The sequence below is a fragment of the Neophocaena asiaeorientalis genome, unplaced genomic scaffold, assembly GCF_003031525.2.
Source record: "Neophocaena asiaeorientalis asiaeorientalis breed wild unplaced genomic scaffold, Neophocaena_asiaeorientalis_V1.1 scaffold102, whole genome shotgun sequence".
In the NCBI taxonomy this organism is placed as follows: Eukaryota; Metazoa; Chordata; class Mammalia; order Artiodactyla; family Phocoenidae; genus Neophocaena; species Neophocaena asiaeorientalis.
In genome coordinates, this window is record NW_020175078.1 from 4,755,552 (window position 1) to 4,774,059 (window position 18,508).

Here is an 18,508-nt window from a genome sequence, read left to right on the forward strand (position 1 = left end):
CCTAAGCATTTTGTAATTCTTGAAGGGCTTAAAATACTTTCAACAAATTCCTTTTCTCCTTACACTAACCATTCTTTGTTTCTTTTGTTTGCAAGCAAGGGCGCTGATACTGAATGCACAAATAGAATATAGGAACACATCTTTTTATTTGGTGAAGAAGGGAGTGGAGAGGGGTGGTGGTAAAAGAGAAAAAGTTGACAAACAAACTTCCATTTGGCAATTAGAAGTTTTTTCTTTTGCTTCTTACTAGGAAAGCTTAATTACCATAAAATACCCAGTGTAGCAGAGTGCTGAGAGCCTGGTCTCTGCATTTCAATAGATAGGGGCTTAAATCTCATTAAATTACTTACTAGCAGTCTAACTGGCTAAGTTACAGCCCTTCTGAGTTTAACCTTCACTTCTTCTATCTGTAAAATGTGGACCGTTTTATCTGTCATGCTTGTAGCCACCCAGCATCCTTGGAACACTTCCTATATGTGAAGATATTTTCACATTATGATTCCCCCTTCCTGAGGGGGAATTCAGAATTCACTTTCGCAGCTCCCCTTGTAGCAGGGGCACTGGCATGTGCTCTAGGCTCTGCCGATCAGAAGACCCCATGTGTGACTTTGATTTGGAAGTGAGCCCTGTGAGGAAGCAGGGACTCTGCAGAATCCAGTCCTTTAATAAGGGGTGTTGCCTGAGGTGTCAGACAAGGCTGGAGCAGAAGCTGCCATGCTTTGGTCTCCAATGTCAGCATCATCAGCATGAGCTTCCTGTCTCACAGCCTTGCTAGAACAGGTCCCCGGCCAGGTATTGGGCATTGTTTCTGTTAGCACAGCCTCTGAGCTTGATCTCTGGCCCTCCCAGAAAGTCTATGAGCTGCTACTCTAATTAAACTAGCTAGAGTGGATTCTGCTGTTTGCAACGAAGAACACAGAATGATACAGAAGATTCAATAATAGAATGTTTGTAAAGAACTTAGTACAGTCCAGAGAGCTTGCTTAATGAATGATGGCCAGATTTTGTTTTCTTTTTTTTTCCTGAATTTTATTTAATTTATTTTTTTATACAGCAGGTCCTTATTAGTTATCTATTTTATACACATCAGTGTATTCATGTCAATCCCAATCTCCCAATTCATCACACCCCCACCCATTCTGACTTACTCCACTCTGTATGACAGTCTCTAGACTCATCCAATGGCCAGATTTTACCATATACTATCAATGGCAAGGGAGGAAATTGGGTTTCTCTGGGAGTTGCACAAGTAAGTTTTGGTTTCAGACAAAGCAGAACGTGTTAAAACAGAAACGGATCATTTCTTTAGTTCAACTCTTGCATTTACCATTGTGTCCATGAGATCCGGTGGTATAGAGCTTAGCTGCTATAGAGCTCTTAGTGGTATAGAACTGGGAAAAGAATCCAGGTTCATGAAGCCATTTTCCACCCTGTCTGGCTGATATTTGGTAATTGCTGTCTATTTAGTAAGCAAATGTTAATTACTATAATTTCCTAAGGAGTCCAGTCTTTTTTGGGGGTTGCCCTAATTATGTTGCAGGAGAATCAGACTTACTAAACTTTTCCCTCCACACCCTTTATGCTGGATCCATGGTAAGGCAAATGAATGACAGCAACTGTCAGGGGAGCTCTTTCTCAGTGAAAATTACCACAGGGCAGCTGTGCCCCAATAGGCTCCCAGTTCGGACGCGCAGGCTCAGCGGCCATGGCTCACGGGCCCAGCCGCTCCGCGGCATGTGGGATCTTCCCGGACCGGGGCACGAACCCGTGTCCCCTGCATCAGCAGGTGGACTCTCAACCACTGCGCCACCAGGGAAGCCCTCTCTTTGCTTTTTCAACCAGTATTTTGGGACCTGACAGTTATTGTGGAGAATCAATTCTTGATCCCTCTCACATGATATTTGGGAACCCAGGATCCCCGCAGGGATATAAATGGGCCTCAGAAGTCAGCACTTGCTGCTAGGGGAGGGACTGGGGGGTCTCGTAGGTTCTGTTTTTAACATTGCTCCCAACATCAACCAAGATCTTAAACTTAACTAATAATCAAGTAATTGGAGCAAGCTGCTCTAAATTATTTCAACTCAGAAACAAATAGTTTTTTTATGAACTCTTGAAAGAAAATCAAGGGTTCTTTTTGTTATTTTTATTTTAATTAAAGAATTCTCCAACCATCCATCGCCACCCAGATAACTCATTTCAAATATACCTCTAATGTTTTTTAAGCCAGAACAGCATGGGGTAGTAGAAGTCATGATAACTACAGCGGTCAGGAAACCTGGATCCTATGTGTAAATCACTTACCCTTAAAGTCCTGCTTTATTTCCAGGGAAGCCCACTTCGAATGACTGACTGCCACAGAGATGTAAAGGCCCCTCTTCCTTGCCCTCACCCCCCAACTTGGGACAACTCTGGAGGTTAGCTTTAGAGCTTTTTGTAGGGTCAGCTGAGGCCTCCACTGAGACTACATCACAGCTCGACATTGCCCTCTGTCTTATCCTGCTTCCTTCTTTTCCCTTTCAGTGATGTCCACTCTAAGAGCACTTCCTGATAAACCTGCATGCTCATCTCTATCTCAGAGTCTGATTCCCAAGGAACTTCACTTCTGACACTTCTGATTCTTAAGTTCTAGTTCTAATACTATCTGCAAATGAGTTCAAATATGGCTGGTATTTCAAATGTCTGGTATCGTGTATCATTAAAAATGTATTTTATGGAATTAACCATATGATACAGCAATCCCACTCCTGGGCATATATCTGGACAAAACTGTAATTCAAAAAGATACATGCACCCCTATGTTCATAGCAGCACTATTCACAATAGCCAAGACATGGAAACAACCTAAATGTTCATTGACAGATGAATGGATAAAGAAGATGTGGTGTATATATACAAAGGAATACTACTCAGCCATAAAAAAGAATGAAATAATGCCATTTGCAGCAACATGGATGCAACTAGAGATTGTCATACTAAGTGAAGTAAGTCAGGCAGAGAAAGACAAATACCATATGATACCACTTATCTGTGGAATCTAAAATATGACACAAATGAACCTATCTACAAAACAGAAACAGACTCACAGACATAGAGATCAAACTTGTGGTTTCCAAGGGGGAGGGGAGGTGGGGGAGGGATAGACTTGGAGTTTGGGGTTAGTAGATGCAAACTATTACACACAGAATGGATAGACAACAAGGAAAAAACTAGCACAGAGGGAAAAAAGAAAAAATGTATTTTAAAATTCAGTATTTCATATCAGATTCCATTCTCCTCCCCCTGCCCCCAGTCCCCACTCAGGCTCTCCCTCTAGACCATGCAAGCTGCCAGGCTGGTTGGACTTGAGGTACAAAGGTGGCAGAAATGGCCCAGACACTGTCACCAGGAAGCAGCCTCTCTCCCACATGACGAGGTTCTGAAGGACAGCTCCACGGAGGCTCTATTACAACCACCTCCAGCTCTATTCACTCAGCCTACTGCTCTCTCCCCCAGATCTGCTTGTCCTCCTGGCTTGGCCGCTTCTGTCCTTTGATATCAGCATTATCTTTCTCATCCCTCTGAGATTACATCATTTTCTCACTTCCCTCGGCTTGACGTGTCACCATCCCATCCATTTCCCAATGCCGTTAATTCTATCTCCAGAATGGACGCTGCAAGGGCCCACTTCTCTCCATCTCCACTACTCCAGCTCTGGTCCAAGCCCCATACTCTCTCACCTGGACGACTGCTCCAGCCTCCAGCCTCCAGCCTCCAGCCTCCAGCCTCATCTCTTGCTGCTTTCACTCTTGCTCCCCTCCAGCCCAGTCTCCACAAAGCAGCCAAGTAAACTCTTAAAACCCTAAATCAGATCTCGCTACCTCCGCCCGCTTAAAACTCATGAATCGATTCTTGTTGCCCTGAGGTAAAATCCAAACTCCTTAACCTGGCCTAAGACCCTTCATCATCCAACCCCTGCCTACCTCCACAGCTTCATCCCATGCCTACACCTTTATAAGCAGACTCCTTATTAACCCTTTTCAGAATATTCTAAGTATGCTGTTTGTTTTCTGTTTGGAACCTGATTGACTTAGCTAAAAGATATGTACATAAACATATTAAATAATACTATGTCCTTTTTAATACTATGTCCTTTTTAATAGGTGCATGTATGTAAAAGTAAAATCACAGGAAAAGGTCTGGAAAGATACCCACCAAACTGTTAATAGGAATTACTTTTGAGCATGGGGAGGGCTGATCCAAGGGAGCTGTAGCTTTATCTTCAGCAGCTTAAATTTAAAAAGGAGAATTTATTTGACAGCCTTATTTTTTTAAAGTACCTTAAATCACGAAAGGTTTCATTTGATTTTGTCCTTTTTTGTATGAATGTTATATTTGCATTGCAAATGGGACTCTTTCTCAGTTCATGTAGTTAGTTAATTCATATAATAAATGCATGTAAAATGAGAAAAATAAATAAAAAATAGAAAAAAGAATTTATTCAGATTCTACGTATGTAATGGAAAGTTAAGCTTAAAAATAAAAACAGGAAATGAGGATATTGGACTAGAGGAATGGCTTTCAATCGATTGTGGCTGTGACCCCACATTAAAAAATATATTTTCCATTGTGACCCACTACATCTGTATAGATCTATTGGGGCTGGCCAAAAAGTTCGTTCGGGCACGGTGTTCCGGAAGAAGGCGAACGAACTTTTTGGCCATCCGAAGATTTATACAGATACAAACTGAGACAAAAGTTTGATGAAGCAACACTTACTCTTGCCATGAACAATACATTCTGCTATTTTCTTTTGTAATCTATTTTATTTTTAAACCCACTGAATTGATATTATGACTCACTGTTGGGTTGCAGCCCATATTGTCAAACACCGGACTAGATGCTCCCTAGTCCTACAGTCCTATGATTCTTTTTTTTTTTTTTGCGGTACGCGGGCCTCTCACTGTTGTGGCCTCTCCCGTTGCGGAGCACAGGCTCCGGACGCGCAGGCTCAGCGGCCATGACTCACGGGCCCAGCCGCTTCGCGGCATGTGGGATCTTCCCGGACCGGGGCACGAACTCGTGTCCCCTGCATCGGCAGGTGGACTCTCAACCACTGCGCCACCAGGGAAGCCCCTATGATTCTTTATCTTCATGAGAATTGCCCCCTGCCTTGGCCTTCCCACCCCCTTGAATTCCCTTACTATTTATTTTCTCTTTTGCTCGGCACAAAATTGTCACTATCTGCATGTCCTCTATTCATTTGAGTGTCTTGCTGGCTCCGCAGTGAGAGGGAAATCATGTTTTAGAGCAGGAACATGATGATTGAATATCACACATAATAGTGTGTCTGAAAGTGCTAAGTGTGATGGAAATGGCGTGTGTGTGTCTTTGTATTTCAAGGGCGTGAAGAACACTCAGTCGCTGTTTCTAGATGCTGCTGACCCATGGATTTGAACTAGGTCCCGTGTCTGGCCTCCTTTGAACGCTGTTGGGTGTTCCTGCCATCAGCACTCAATTCTGCCGCCACTCCATGCGGCTCCTGAGAGGAGGCCGTACATACTTTTATGAATCTTCAACCAAATTATAAATATTCAACCCAAGGACAAAATGTTGTTTTTCGGTTCTGAACAAGGCTTTACCGTGGCAAACAAATACCCCTTGGTTCATTCCAAAAGCATTGAAAAACCAAAGATTAAGAAGAGAAATAAATAGGGCAGACCAGAGAAGTGTATTGCAAAGACCTTTCAGGAAACAGGAATCTCTGAGGTAAATCATTCATGGGGGACAGAAAAGATTTGTTCACCAAAGGGATACAGGAGAATGAAAAGAAATTTCTACCCCAAAGTGCTGGATTTTCTCATTGCTCTTAGCTGAATTTGCATATTTGTATATATTTGCATGTTGTTTTCCAGTGTCTGTGATCCCTGACCACTGTAATTAGGTAAATACCAATTTGGTTCTGTTTTGGTTTGTTTTGTTTCTGAAACAGAGGAAAGGAAAGTGTCACTGTTTTGTTTTATAAGACTACTGTTATCTCCAGTTTTGCTGGAAATATCAGGTAATAGATTTGACTGGAAATATTTTCATTCTTGGATTTCTTTTTGTTTGTTCTGGGTTTTTTTTTTTTTTTTGAGATTTGCTGTGAAGTTTTTGCAGTCTCTTTGACACAGAAACAAGATGAAATGAAGGCCATTCAAATCCCGTGTCAAGGTTACAAACTGCAGCCTGGGACAGGGAGTAAAAAAAAAAAAAATTACATGCTGCCCATCCCTGCACTTGCGGCTTCCTAGTGGCCTTGTCATCATCTCCACTCGGCTTGTCTTCTCTTTTGGGGAGACTTGAGGCCAGCTTAGATCATCAGCTCCCAGGCTAGGAACTGACACTTTTCATGGGAGAAGTGCAGCCCAGTGTCTAAATTGGCACTTAGTGGGTGGCCTTTGATGAAGGTGAAAATGGGCTGCTCCAGAGATTCTGATGTTTAAAAAACTCTTTAATGATTCCCCACTGCCTTCAAGATCAAGTACAAAGGCCTAAACCCATCCTCCAAGGCTCCGTCTGTTGAGGCTTCTGCCTACCTCTCCAGCTTCTTCCCACCACTTTGTGCCCCAAACTCTTACCTGCCTCTGTCCATCCTCCACAGATCAGACAAGGTGACCTTTTTCAGCCGCTAATACCCTCCAAAGAATTTGCATTACATTGAGAATAAAACCCGGCCTCCTTAGCACATGCTACGAGTCCCTCCATGATCTGGCCCCTGCCTACCTGGTTTCCTTCCATCTCCCCCCTTTCACCACATCTCAGCCAAACTGCCCTCCTTCCTGTTCCTTGAACACAGCTCTTCCTCATATGGTGGGCTTTGCAACTGCTATTCCCTCAGCCAGGGATGCTCTTCCAGGCTTTTCTTTCTCATCCTCTAAGTCTTTGCTAGCTCCCCGACCAGCCAGCCCAGATGCATCTCCCCAGTCATTCCCTGTTCCAGCACTGTTTTTTATTTCATTCTCTGAAGTGATCACGTTTGTTTGTCTCCCCCTAGAATTTGAGCACCGCAAGGGCAGGGAGTATGTCTGTCTTGTTCACCAGCATATTCCGCGTGTCTAGACTTGTGGGCCTGACATCAAATAGGTGTCAATAAAAATCAGTGAGTGAGTGAGTGAATAGAGCCAGTGGTTTTCAAACTTGAGTGAGCATCAGAACCAGCTGGAGGCTTGTCAAAACTCAGATCGCTGGGCTACCCTGGTGGCGCAGTGGTTGAGAATCTGCCTGCCAATGCAGGGGACATGGGTTCGAGCCCTGATCTGGGAAGATCCCACATGCCGCGAAGCAGCTAGCCCCATGAGCCACAACTACTGAGCCTGCGCGTCTGGAGCCTGTGCTCCGCAACAAGAGACGCCGCGATGGTGAGAGCCCTGTGCACTGTGATGAAGAGTGGCCCCTGCTTGCCGCAACTAGAGAAAGCCTCGCACAGAAACGAAGACCCAACACAGCCCAAAATAAATAAATAAAAATTTTTTAAAAAAGGCAAAATTCCTTTAAAAAAAAAAAAAACTCAGATTGCTGGCCCTATCCTCAGCGTTCCTGATTTTGTAGGTCTGAGGTGAGGCCCAAGTATTTGCCTTTCTCCCAGGTTCCCAGGTGAAATTGAACTTGCTGGTCCACAGACCATACTTTGAGAAATGCTGGTACCAGCCCCAGCCAAATGCTTGAGTTCTAGGCTTACGTATGTTTGATATCTCCAGGCCTTTGCTCCCTGTCTTTGCTTTCTAGCTTCCTTTATTCCTTGGGCAAGCCTTCACCTCTGCTTCCAGACCCAGGATGAGCATCACTTCTTCCAGGAGGCCTTCTCCAGTCCTTGGTGCCCAAGTCTACATCCTCCAGTACCTGGTGCAAAAGCTGTCCTTACCTCATCACAGTGCATTGAGTTACCCCTGCATGTGGTCTTCCCACACCACCAATCCTCCAGGGGCCTTAGTCATGTCTGTGCTCCACTGGGAGCTCAGGGGGGCTCCCCATGCACTCCACGAGGGCATATGACGCCTCTGAAAATGAAGTCAGACCTGACCTCTGTGCAGCTCTAGATTTGCAGCTCTCTCTCAGGCTGAATGCTTTACCCCAAGCCTTCTTCCTCTCGCTCTTTCCTCTGACCAAACTCAACCCTTTCTAACAGTGGCTTCTCCCTTTTGCCTCCAGCGTTTAATTTCTCAGCCTGTGCGCAAACCTAAACTGTTCCATTTATCTGGTCAGCTGTAATATAATGTCATAACTGTGGAGAGGGCCAGGTTGCTTCCTTGACACAGAGCAATGGTAAAATTGGTTTTAGGGCAAAAAAAAAAAAAAAAGAGAGAGAGAGAGGGAGAGAGAGACATTTCTTAATAGCTTGTGCAATTCCAATTTTATCTTCCTAAATGCTGTTCTTTGACGTTATCCCCATTTTTGCAAATAATTTTGAGAAACCTCAGTGCTGTCCTCTTGCCTACTATAAAGTCAATTGGAGGGCAGAAGAGTTGGGGATTCCTAGAGGCCCGTCTGCTGGAAGGTTTCAGACTCAGGAGGTCTGTGGGTCTGAGGCATGCTTGTGCTTTGGGAGAAACTCACCTTGCCATGGTGTTGGAGCTGCACCCAGCCTCCGTAACCGAATCTCTGTGGGGGAGAGGAAACACAGTTAGACTGAAAGGTCAAAGCAGAGAGGACTGCAATAAAGGCGCATCCCTGGGACAGAGCATCCCAAGCTCTATCCTTTCAAGCAACACTTTCCCATTTTTCCCCACGTTCATGATCACTTATTCAACATTTATATTCAAATCAATGTTTTTCCTGAAATGTATTTGTTCAGGAAGAAAATTCTCTATCATAGAAATGCTAGTTTTACCTTTTCTCCTAATGCAGGTTGTAATTTTTAAATAAGGATGCACATTAAAAAATATTTGTGTACCACCTAAAATCCTTTCCAGGCCACTAGGAGTACAGACCGTAGGGACCACTCTTTAGGAAATACCATCTTAGAACATTAACCCTGTTCTTCAAACTGTGGTTTGCAATCTGTGAGTAGATCATGAAATCAGTTTAGTGGTTAATGACCCATATGTTCTAAAAACATGAAATAGTACGTGTAACAGATAAGGCTGGTGTCCTACCCATGTTCCTTCCCCGTAGTGCATCTGTGCACACCAGCCCTCCTTCAACTAAAAGCACTCGCATTTCTTTGACAAGATTTTCCCTTTTGCCATTGGCGCCAACTTTGATTAGGCCCTTCTAGAAGATCAGAAGTACCAGGAAATTAGTGGTGCTAATTTCCACCCCCCAAATCCCTCAGTCAACGACTGAGGGCATTTGTATATAAACTGCACACACTGGTTTCCTCACCTCCTCGGGCAGGATGTCTCTGAGGTGAGGCACACATTCTACACTTTCACTGGCTGCCTTGCTTTCCCTGTCTCATTTCCCCACTCTACTGGTGTTTCCTGGCATCACCTCCAGAGTAAACTGTTTGCATTTGAATCCGTATCTCAGGGTCTGCTTCTTAGAAAACCCAAGTTAAGATAGTAAAGCAATGGAATGGAATGGAATGAAATAGGATAGGATAGGGTAGGATAGCATAGGATAGCATAGCATAGAACAAATATATTAGAATGGCTTCTGTGTAGTATTAGTTTCATGAAACTGTTGTTTCCATTATAGATATAAATGTTTGTACCTAGTCACAGTATGAAATATATTTCTTCTTGGGGGTCATGAATAAAAATATTTGAAAGATTCTGCCTGTGAACATAGGCGTATATGACTCATGTAACTATAGCTTTTAAAATCTCATTCTGTTCATTCATTCATTCATTTGTCAAACCCTCATGGAGTCCCACCATGACCAGCCTTTCTAGGGCAGAGAAAATAGAAGTGAAGGACAGTTGCAGCCGGTGTGGAGCACAGTCTTGAGAGGGCGAGTCCGGGGTGGGTGGGTAATTGAAGAGCCTTACCATGTGTGAGGCATGCTGTGATAGAGTGACATACAGGTTCCCCGGGAGGAGTGGGGGAGGGTACTGACACACAACATGGGCCAGGCGGTGTCATGGGAGGGAGGCTGGAAAGGTAATCTGGGGTCAGATTGGAGAGGTGCTTCCAGTGTTCAGCATTTCCACGCTCCAGAGCAATGGCTCTCAAAGTGTGAAGTTAGGGGGAGGGCGTGGAGGCCAGAGACCACAGTGTAAAGGGCTCATGGACAGCTCTTGTCAGCAACAATGGGTAGAGGTAGTGAAGCTAAATATTGCGCAACTCCTCGCTTGTTGTGGTTGGATGAGACCAGGTGACCGTGGCTTGGCTCTCATGTCACAGTACAGGGACGTTGTCTTGAGGAGGCCAGGTTTTGGCAGATCCCTCTTCCTGGCTTCCCTCTCACCTGCAGACTCAGAGGGGAGGTCTGGGCCTGTAGCACAGGGGTGTTTGTGTGTCTCTATGTCTGTCCCTGCATTCTGCCCCAGTAGACTTAAGATTTGGTCAGTTCTTTACCAGCCTTGTTCTACCTGGGCAGAAGGTCTGTTCTTGAATTCCAGCTCCAAATTGTCACATTAGCTCTGGAAGTCCACCTGCCTTCTCCCAGGTGACACTGGAGGACCTGGCTTAGTAGGCTGGTCACGCAAGGGAACCTGTCCATCAGGGACCCCAGTTTCTCCTCCCAGCACCCAATTTCTCCTTCGTCGGTGCCCTCCCACCCCTTCATGCATTCAGTACCCTTGTGCTTTTCCCCTCTCTTCTCCTGGATAAAGCTGCCCAGAGTGCATGTCGGGGGAAGGGGTGGAATGGCCTCAATCAGTTACACTTTAGAGTAAACCGAAATGCTCTCTCGAACCAGAAATTTACCATTGAAATATTACTTTACTGTAAAAGGAAAGGTTTTATTTCCTTCTTTCCTTCCTTCCTCTGTTCCTTCCTTCCTCACTTTATTTCTTTCTTTTTCTTAATTCGCTGTGGACTGTTAACCCATAAGTTAGCTGGTGAGAGAAGTATTGCCCTGGGAAAGGGCAGAGAGTCAGGGAGGGGCAGAACAGAAGGATCTGGTCACACACAACAGTCCGCCTACAAGATACTTTCTTGGAGTAACTTAACATCTTGAAGCCGCTGTTTTCTTATGTGTGAAATGAGGCTCACCGCAGTCGCGGTGACATAAGGTTTTATGGGAATTGACTGAAACAATTCGGACAAAGCTATGGACACCAGACCTGGCTTACAGAAAGGGCTTCATCAATGCTAACTATGATAATGGTGGTGACAGTGGTGGGAGCAGAGGCGGTGGTGGCAGTAGTGGTGATGATGATGGTGATGACGGTGGTAGGGATGGTGGTGATAGTAATGACAGTGGTGGAAGCTATGACATGGTAGTGGTGATAGTTGCGGTAGTGTGTTTGGTGACAGTGGTGGTGCCAATGATGGTGATGGTAGTGGTGGCAGGCAGTAATGGCAGTGGGGGTGGCATGGCGGTGACAGCCTCTTCCATCCTGAGGTCGTGAAATAAGGTGGACGCTGGGAGCAGACACTAAGGAGTGCTGTGAAGGAAGAAGCCCTTTGTCACTCTGTGTTCCTCCGTTCCCTGTCTTAGAAAGCACTTGGAACGCTTTGGAATACCTTGTACTTGCTCTGAGCCTTTACAAAGACCTAACCTATTTGGGGCAACTTTATTCTGCTCCAAATCTGGCCTCCACACAATACCCAGGCTCTCATCCTAGGTTGAACCAAGCCTGGGGTCTGAAATTTTTGACCCTTGGAGTAGTTTTTGCCAGAGCATATGCCAGGAGGCATTTACCATCTGAAAATGTTTGACAGTGACCAGTGTCCCATAGACAGTTATGGGCGTGACAAATAAAAAAACTTATTAAAAATTCAAGGGAGGGCTTCCCTGGTGGCACAGTGGTTGAGAGTCCGCCTGCTGATGCAGGGGACGCGGGTTCGTGCCCCGGTCCGGGAAGATCCCATATGCCGCGGAGCGGCTGGGCCCGTGAGCCATGGCCGCTGAGCCTGCGTGTCCAGAGCCTGTGCTCCGCAGTGGGAGAGGCCACAACGGTGAGAGGCCTGCGTACCGCAAAAAAAAAGAAAAAAAAAAAACCGTTAAAAATTCAAGGGAATTCAGTTCTATCTACAAGAGTTGTGTTTCTGAAATGGGTATATGTGAATCAGAGGTTGATGAGCTGAATGACATTTTTAATGTCTTGGGGACCTCACACTCATGAAGTGAATAATGAACCCCCTGGGTGATGAAACCAGATATCTGTTTCCTCAGAGGAGTTGTTTAAAAGTCAAGTTATGTCTGGGATTTTGTCTCCTAAAACCTTACAGCGATCAAGTGCAATTAAATCATCACTAATGAAAGGAGATGTAAATATATAATTTTTTTCCTAAAGGCTGGAATTTTGGGACCCCATTTAAAATTAGAAGAATCTTTGCAACCCCTACTCTCAGACACCTAGTAGGTGGGCAATGAAGTCTTGCTGAAGGAAAAAGCTGAAACCTTATTAGCATCCTTGTTGTTGTGAATAATCCCATTGTGGATCAATCTGAAACAACTTTCACCCTGGTTTCTTGGGCCAGAGTGTGGGTCCTGATTCATCAGGAACAATGGAATCAAGTGTACCCTGAATCTACTCTCTTTCTACCTCAGGTAGATTTCCCCCCCTAAGGATATTAACTCTAACTCTGACTACAATCATTATTAGCAAGTGAAAATGAAAAAATTTCTCAAATCCCAGTCCTTTGTAATCATTAGTTAATCACCAACCCAGGAGTGTTGATTCTGCTTTTCTATTTCTTCACTGCATAAGGAGGTCAAGGATTTTGAAGTGTGTCTATTAATATTTAACAGGAAAAGGCAGGTTTGAAAAGAGATATCTGTTCTTCCAAAGGGGCTTCATCTTCCAAAATAAAACTAGGACTGGCTTGTTCTTCTCATTTTTTTTTATTGGGAAATTTGAAAAAATGGTGAGAAAAGATCGGAGATTGATGTTTTGAAATATTTTACCTACCAAGAAACGATTTGAAGACAAAGGGAATTCTGATAGAAGTATTGAACTCTATGAACACCAAGGACTATCTGCTGTCCACTAATGTCACTTTAATACTCTGATCATATAGACTGGAAATAAGGAAAGAGAGAGAGAGAGAAGGAACCCAGCACCATTTAGATGTATTTTTATTTATCTCCCTCCTCCCAGTTTGAAAACACAAACTGTTTTCTGCAAATTGTTTCATCACTGACTTGCCTGCAGTCCAACGGAAACTTGCAGCACATAGCAGATCACATTGCTTGACCTGTTGTGAGGAAGCCCTCAGTGGGTTTACATGAGTGTGGAGAGTTGGGGAGCGGGCTGGTGTCTAGCAGAGGGAAGCAGGGACATCCCCCCCATGATGTGCTCCTGGGCAGCTCTCGGAAGGTAGGTGTGGGTGTAGAGCTATGGAGGGGCCACCATAGCCCCACGAAGCTCTGGGATTCTAGGCTCATTTCTGAGGCTCAGGGGCCGCATTTGTCCAGCAGGGCTAATGATAGAAATCCTATCTGAAACTCACAAGATTTTATGTGAATCAAATTACATGTATATATTGCTCTCTGGAAGTGTAAGAGTATTATTATTACTACCATCAGCAGCGTCATAATCATCAAGTATATCAGTTATCGAAACAAAAACAGACTCACAGACATAGAGAAGAGGCTTGTGGTTGCCAAGGGGGACGGGAGGTAGGGAAGGGAAGGATTGGGAGTATGGGATTAGCAGAGGCAAACTATTACATATAGGGTGGTTAAACAAGGTCCTACTGTATAGCACAGGGAACTATATTCAATATCCTGTGACAAACCATAATGGAAAAGAATATGAGAAAGAATATATATATATATTATATGTATATATACTCAGTTATATACATATAACTGAGTCACTTTGCTGTACAGAAGAAATTAACACAGCATTGTAAATCAACTATACTTCAATAGAATTTTTTTAAAAAAGTATATCAGTTATCTGCTTGCAGGGTGTGAGACTGCTTGATAAAAGCCTGGTTTATGGGTACAAAATGCCCCTCCCCTCTTTTCAGGAATAATTAGAAGATAGGAGGGCATAACTAGAAGATAGGAGGGCATAACTAGAAGATAGGAAGGCATAGCTAGAAGATAGGAAGGCATAACTAGAAGATAGGAAGGCATAACTAGAAGATAGGTGGCTATAGCCTCCCCATGCTCTGCATCCCTGAGCTTCCGGAGCAGTTTTGTTTTTTGTTTTTTGGAGCAGTTTTAACAATGCCTTCAGGGCCCTGCATTAGGTGGGACGGCTAGAAATTGTCAGCTCTTGGTGACCAGTTCTCAGCTCAAAGTGGAGGCAGGCTTGGGAGGTAGGGTTATGGCACAGGATGCTAGGTAGAATGTTTTGGGTATTCATCACTAACATTGTGAAGTGGTGTCTACACTTTAATAAAATATGATGAGGATGACAGCATTCAGAGCAGCAAGTTCCCATGTAGGCACTTAGGCTCCTTTTGGAGGGGTTAGTTTGATAGGGTTAGTTCTTACCATGAACTATAATAGGAAAACCCTTCAAAGATGGTTTAGCCTCACTTGTATTTTCTGATCTACAATGTCCACTGTCCATCTTACCTAAAATACCAGTGGACAAAGAAACACTTAAGATGACCATTCTTCCAGGAGACAAATATGAGAAGAAAATCATTTCATCTACCTGCACAATGAAACAGTGAACCACATTTTAATTAGAGTTTGGGTTCATTCATTTTTCCTCACTTGGGATAGAAAAGATGAAACACTTTGAGTAGTGTATAAGTACTAGAGAAGGCTGAAGATTAGGTAAAATCTGATACTTAGCCCAAACAAAACTCAAACCAACTTTAAATTTCTTTCATTTTCCCCACCTTCCTGTTCTAGTGTTCATTTAAAAGTTCTTAATGACAAAAAAGAAATGTCCATCTTTTGAGAAACACAGAGAAGAGTCTTGAGAGACATTCATTGTGCAAACGTTTCATGTCATTTCCTCTAGGTTTTTTTTTTTTGATGTTCCTACTCTGTACTTCATAACAAGGATTTACAGCTTAAAGAACATCAAAAAGGAATGGTTTCAGACAGTGTCTTAAAATAGACTAAAAAAAATTCCACAGAGCTATCATTTGGTGCTTCTGAAACTTATTTAAACATTTTAGAAAGGAGATATGTTTTAGAAGTAATGAGAACCTATCACATTCTGTTTTTTAATAGTCTCTTACTTGAAACTGTAATTGTCACCTATCTCCCCAGCAGCTGAATATGTGATTTAAATGGAAGTAAACCTGCTTGACTTACATTGTCCAGAAGTTTTAAAGAGTGCTTCATTTGAGGGGAAAAGGGACTTTGAGAGAACACTTCTTTTTATCAATGTTCTTTCAAAATAAATATGAAGTCATTAAAAAAACTAGGGAATCAGAATAACTTAATAACTACCAAATAACTTAAAATCACTCCTAAAGCAGAGAAACTTAACATCTAACTCCCAAAAGAAGACATCATTCTATAGTAGAGGCATTGAGAAATGTTGGAGAAGTTCTAGAAATAATTCAGCAAATTAATCACCATTACCTTCTTTAGATCTGGCCATTCTTTTGGTAGAATATGACTGTGGATGTCAATTTTCATCTCCACGGGATCAGAGGAGACGCATGTAAAGAAAGAAGTTTTGATATGAAGAGGTCTTCATGAAAACAATGCAGTTAATTGATTTACTTCGTCCTTACAGCTGCCTTCAGGCACCACTCAGTATGCCTGCTCAGCTGGTGTAGATCCATTGGAGCTGCCTTCTTAAAGTCCACAGTTCTGTTTATCTGTCCACTTGGCTTTGGGTCAACAACTCTTTGGTAATCAGGACTCCGGGCACAAAATTAAAAAAAAAACAAAACTGTACTAAACCCCATGAGGTCAAATGTACTGCAGACTGCTTTTGAGTTACAGCAGGTCAAAAATGGACTAATCTTTGTTTTTGAATATTTTAATTTTTATCAAGATATACATAGTTAAAAATCAAATATCAGAAGACTTTTAAAGAAAATAATAGATCCCTGACTCATCTGTTCTTATTCTTGGTTTCATTCCCCAGAAGAAACCAGTTGTAATGCTTTTTGCTTTTTGTATGGTAGTTACCTCTAGGTCTTTAAACAATACTTAGCAATTGGCTTGTTAATGAAAATCTAGCATGTTGAAATGTGTGGAGGAAGTTTCATCTTGACTTTTAAATCATAGAAAGAACCCATACTTGGTATATGTTATTTCCTCCATTGCCTTTTCTTTCATTTGTTCATTCATGCATTTGACAAACTTTTATTGAGAACTACTGTGTGCTGAGAATATAAGGTTGAGTGAGAGATAAAATGATACGTACATTGTTATAGGTATTTGTACAGAGTGTAAGTGTAGGGAGAAGTAGAAGGTTGTCAGAGCAGTTTGGGGAGGGCTTCCACTGGAGCGTGAAGGGAGGCTTATGGTCATGCTTCCAAAGAGAGCCGGGAGCAAAGTAGCCCTTTATTGTTCTGTGTTTGTCCTTTCCTATTCCTGGAAAGCTTAAAATGTTCAGGGGACCTAAGGACCCTGGCAAAACCTTGAACCTGCTTTGGAATGCTTCCATCAGCTCAGTCTCCACAATGAAGGGACTAGGTAGTTTAAAAAAAACAGCCTTCCTACTAGGCTATTCAACTAGAATCTGGATAAATTTTAACAAACATTCTTTTCAACTAGATTCTGGATAAATTATAACAAACATATGTTTAAATGCTTGCTCAGCTTGAAAGAAAATACAGGAAATCCTCAAGATCATTTTTGTAAAAAGTTCAATGAGCTTAAGCAAATAAATGAGCCTTAAAATAACATGGAGGCACATGCCAGTACTCAGGGTAAGTGTAAGCAGTTTGAAAGCACTTTCTATGGGCTAGGTACTGTTCCAAGCATTTTACTCAAATCAATTCATTTATTCTTGATAACATTCCTATAAGAGGAACTATTACCAATATCCATTTGATAGGAGAGGAAACTGAAGCACAGAGAAGTTAGGTAACTTGTCCATAGTCACACAATAGTGAGTGTGTGAGTAAATAAGCCAGAATTTGAACCCAGGTAATGTGGATTCAGAACCCTGGAGCTTTGAAAATTAATATCCTAGAGGGAAGTGGGAGATCATACCATAGGCTTGTATGAAGTTGAGACTCCTTCATTAATGAATTGGAAGAGACACTTGCATGGAGATGGGAGGGGATTGAGCATATGTAAGAGTATATAAGGGTGTCCCAAAGTACAAAGGGTAGATTAAGAAAGTCTAAAAGGAGTCTAATTGGAGTGCTAAAAGAGGAGAGAGAAGTTGGAGGAGAGATATTCCAAGAGATAATAGCTAGGAATCAAAACCTATATCTACAAGGATTAAGAAAAAGAACTCCCTTTCTAGAAACTTTCCAGTGAAACTACAGAACACCAATAATAAAGATCCTATAAACTGCTAGAGAGAAAAAGAGAATGCCTTCAAAACTCAGCAATTAGACTGACAGCCAACTTCTCACAGCAATGATGGTAGCCGTAGGACAATAGAATAATATGTTCAAAAAGCTAATAGTCAACCTGGAACTGTATACCTTGTAAAATTTTAACAGTGAAGAAGAAGTAAAGAAATTTTCAGATAAAAACTGAGTTTCCTACCAACAGAACTCACTTAAGGAATTTCTAATGATATACTCCAGAAAGGAGCAAAAATGACCCCAGGAAAAAATTGTCTGAGATATAAAATGAGTGGGGAGTAAAGAAACTGGTAATCTTATAAGTACATTTAAATAATATTTTTAATAATAATAATAGTGATGATGATGATGATGCCTATTCTACAGAGTTAAGGCACTAGCAAAAGGTTGTCCAGCTCTATTCTTTTTTTTTTTTTTTTTAACGAATTTATTTATTTATTTTTGTCTGAGCTGGGTCTTTGTTGCTGTGCTCGGGCTTTCTTTAGTTGCAGTGAGTGGGGGCTACTCTTTGTTGCGGTACACAAAGGGCTTCTCATTGCTGTGCCTTCTCTTGTTGCAGAGCACAGGCTCTAGGCACCGCAGGCTTCAGTGGTTGTGGCACACAGGCTTCAGTAGTTGTGGCTCACAGGCTCTAAAGCACAGACTCAGTAGTTGTGGCGCACGGGCTTAGTTGCTCCGCAGCTTGTGGGATCTTCCCAGACCAGGGCTCAAACCCGTGTCCCCGGCATTGGCAGGTGGATTCTTAACCAATGTGCCACCAGGGAAGCCCTGTCCAGCTATATTCTTGGTTTTTCTCTCCAAAGCATGCCCTCCTAACAGTGAATCTCCTAATTTTAACATCTTTTGCAATCTTGATAAGCTGATAATGTCCTAAATCATCAAGTCCTGGTTCCTTTTCTCTTACCAGTTTTTTGATCTTTTTCCTCTTGCATTTGACTATAAACAGCAAGAAAGAGCCAGGATGAACCTTTAATATTTTGCTTAGAAATCTCCTCAGCTAAATATCCAATTTCATCACTTA

General features: G+C 42.7%; 1 protein-coding gene across 4 annotated transcripts in view; it reads right to left on the reverse strand.

Annotated features, from left to right (window-relative positions):
* ACMSD (aminocarboxymuconate semialdehyde decarboxylase) overlaps positions 1-15,764 on the reverse strand; it is a 63,665-nt gene extending 47,901 nt beyond the window's left edge. For 2 of the 4 annotated variants that reach the window (XR_003005800.1, XM_024764128.1), the window contains exons 1-2: positions 15,572-15,757; positions 8,572-8,616 (exon numbers count right to left, since the gene is read on the reverse strand). Coding sequence is in view for 2 of the 4 variants with exons in the window: in XM_024764128.1 (XP_024619896.1) it covers positions 8,572-8,616; positions 15,572-15,628 (102 nt within the window). In the remaining 2 variants the exon portion in view is untranslated. Of the gene's footprint in view, positions 1-8,571; positions 8,617-15,571 lie in introns of all 4 variants that reach the window. The other 2 variants (XM_024764130.1, XM_024764129.1) reach the window with 2 other exon arrangements.
* Between the last annotated feature and the right edge of the window lie 2,744 nt (positions 15,765-18,508).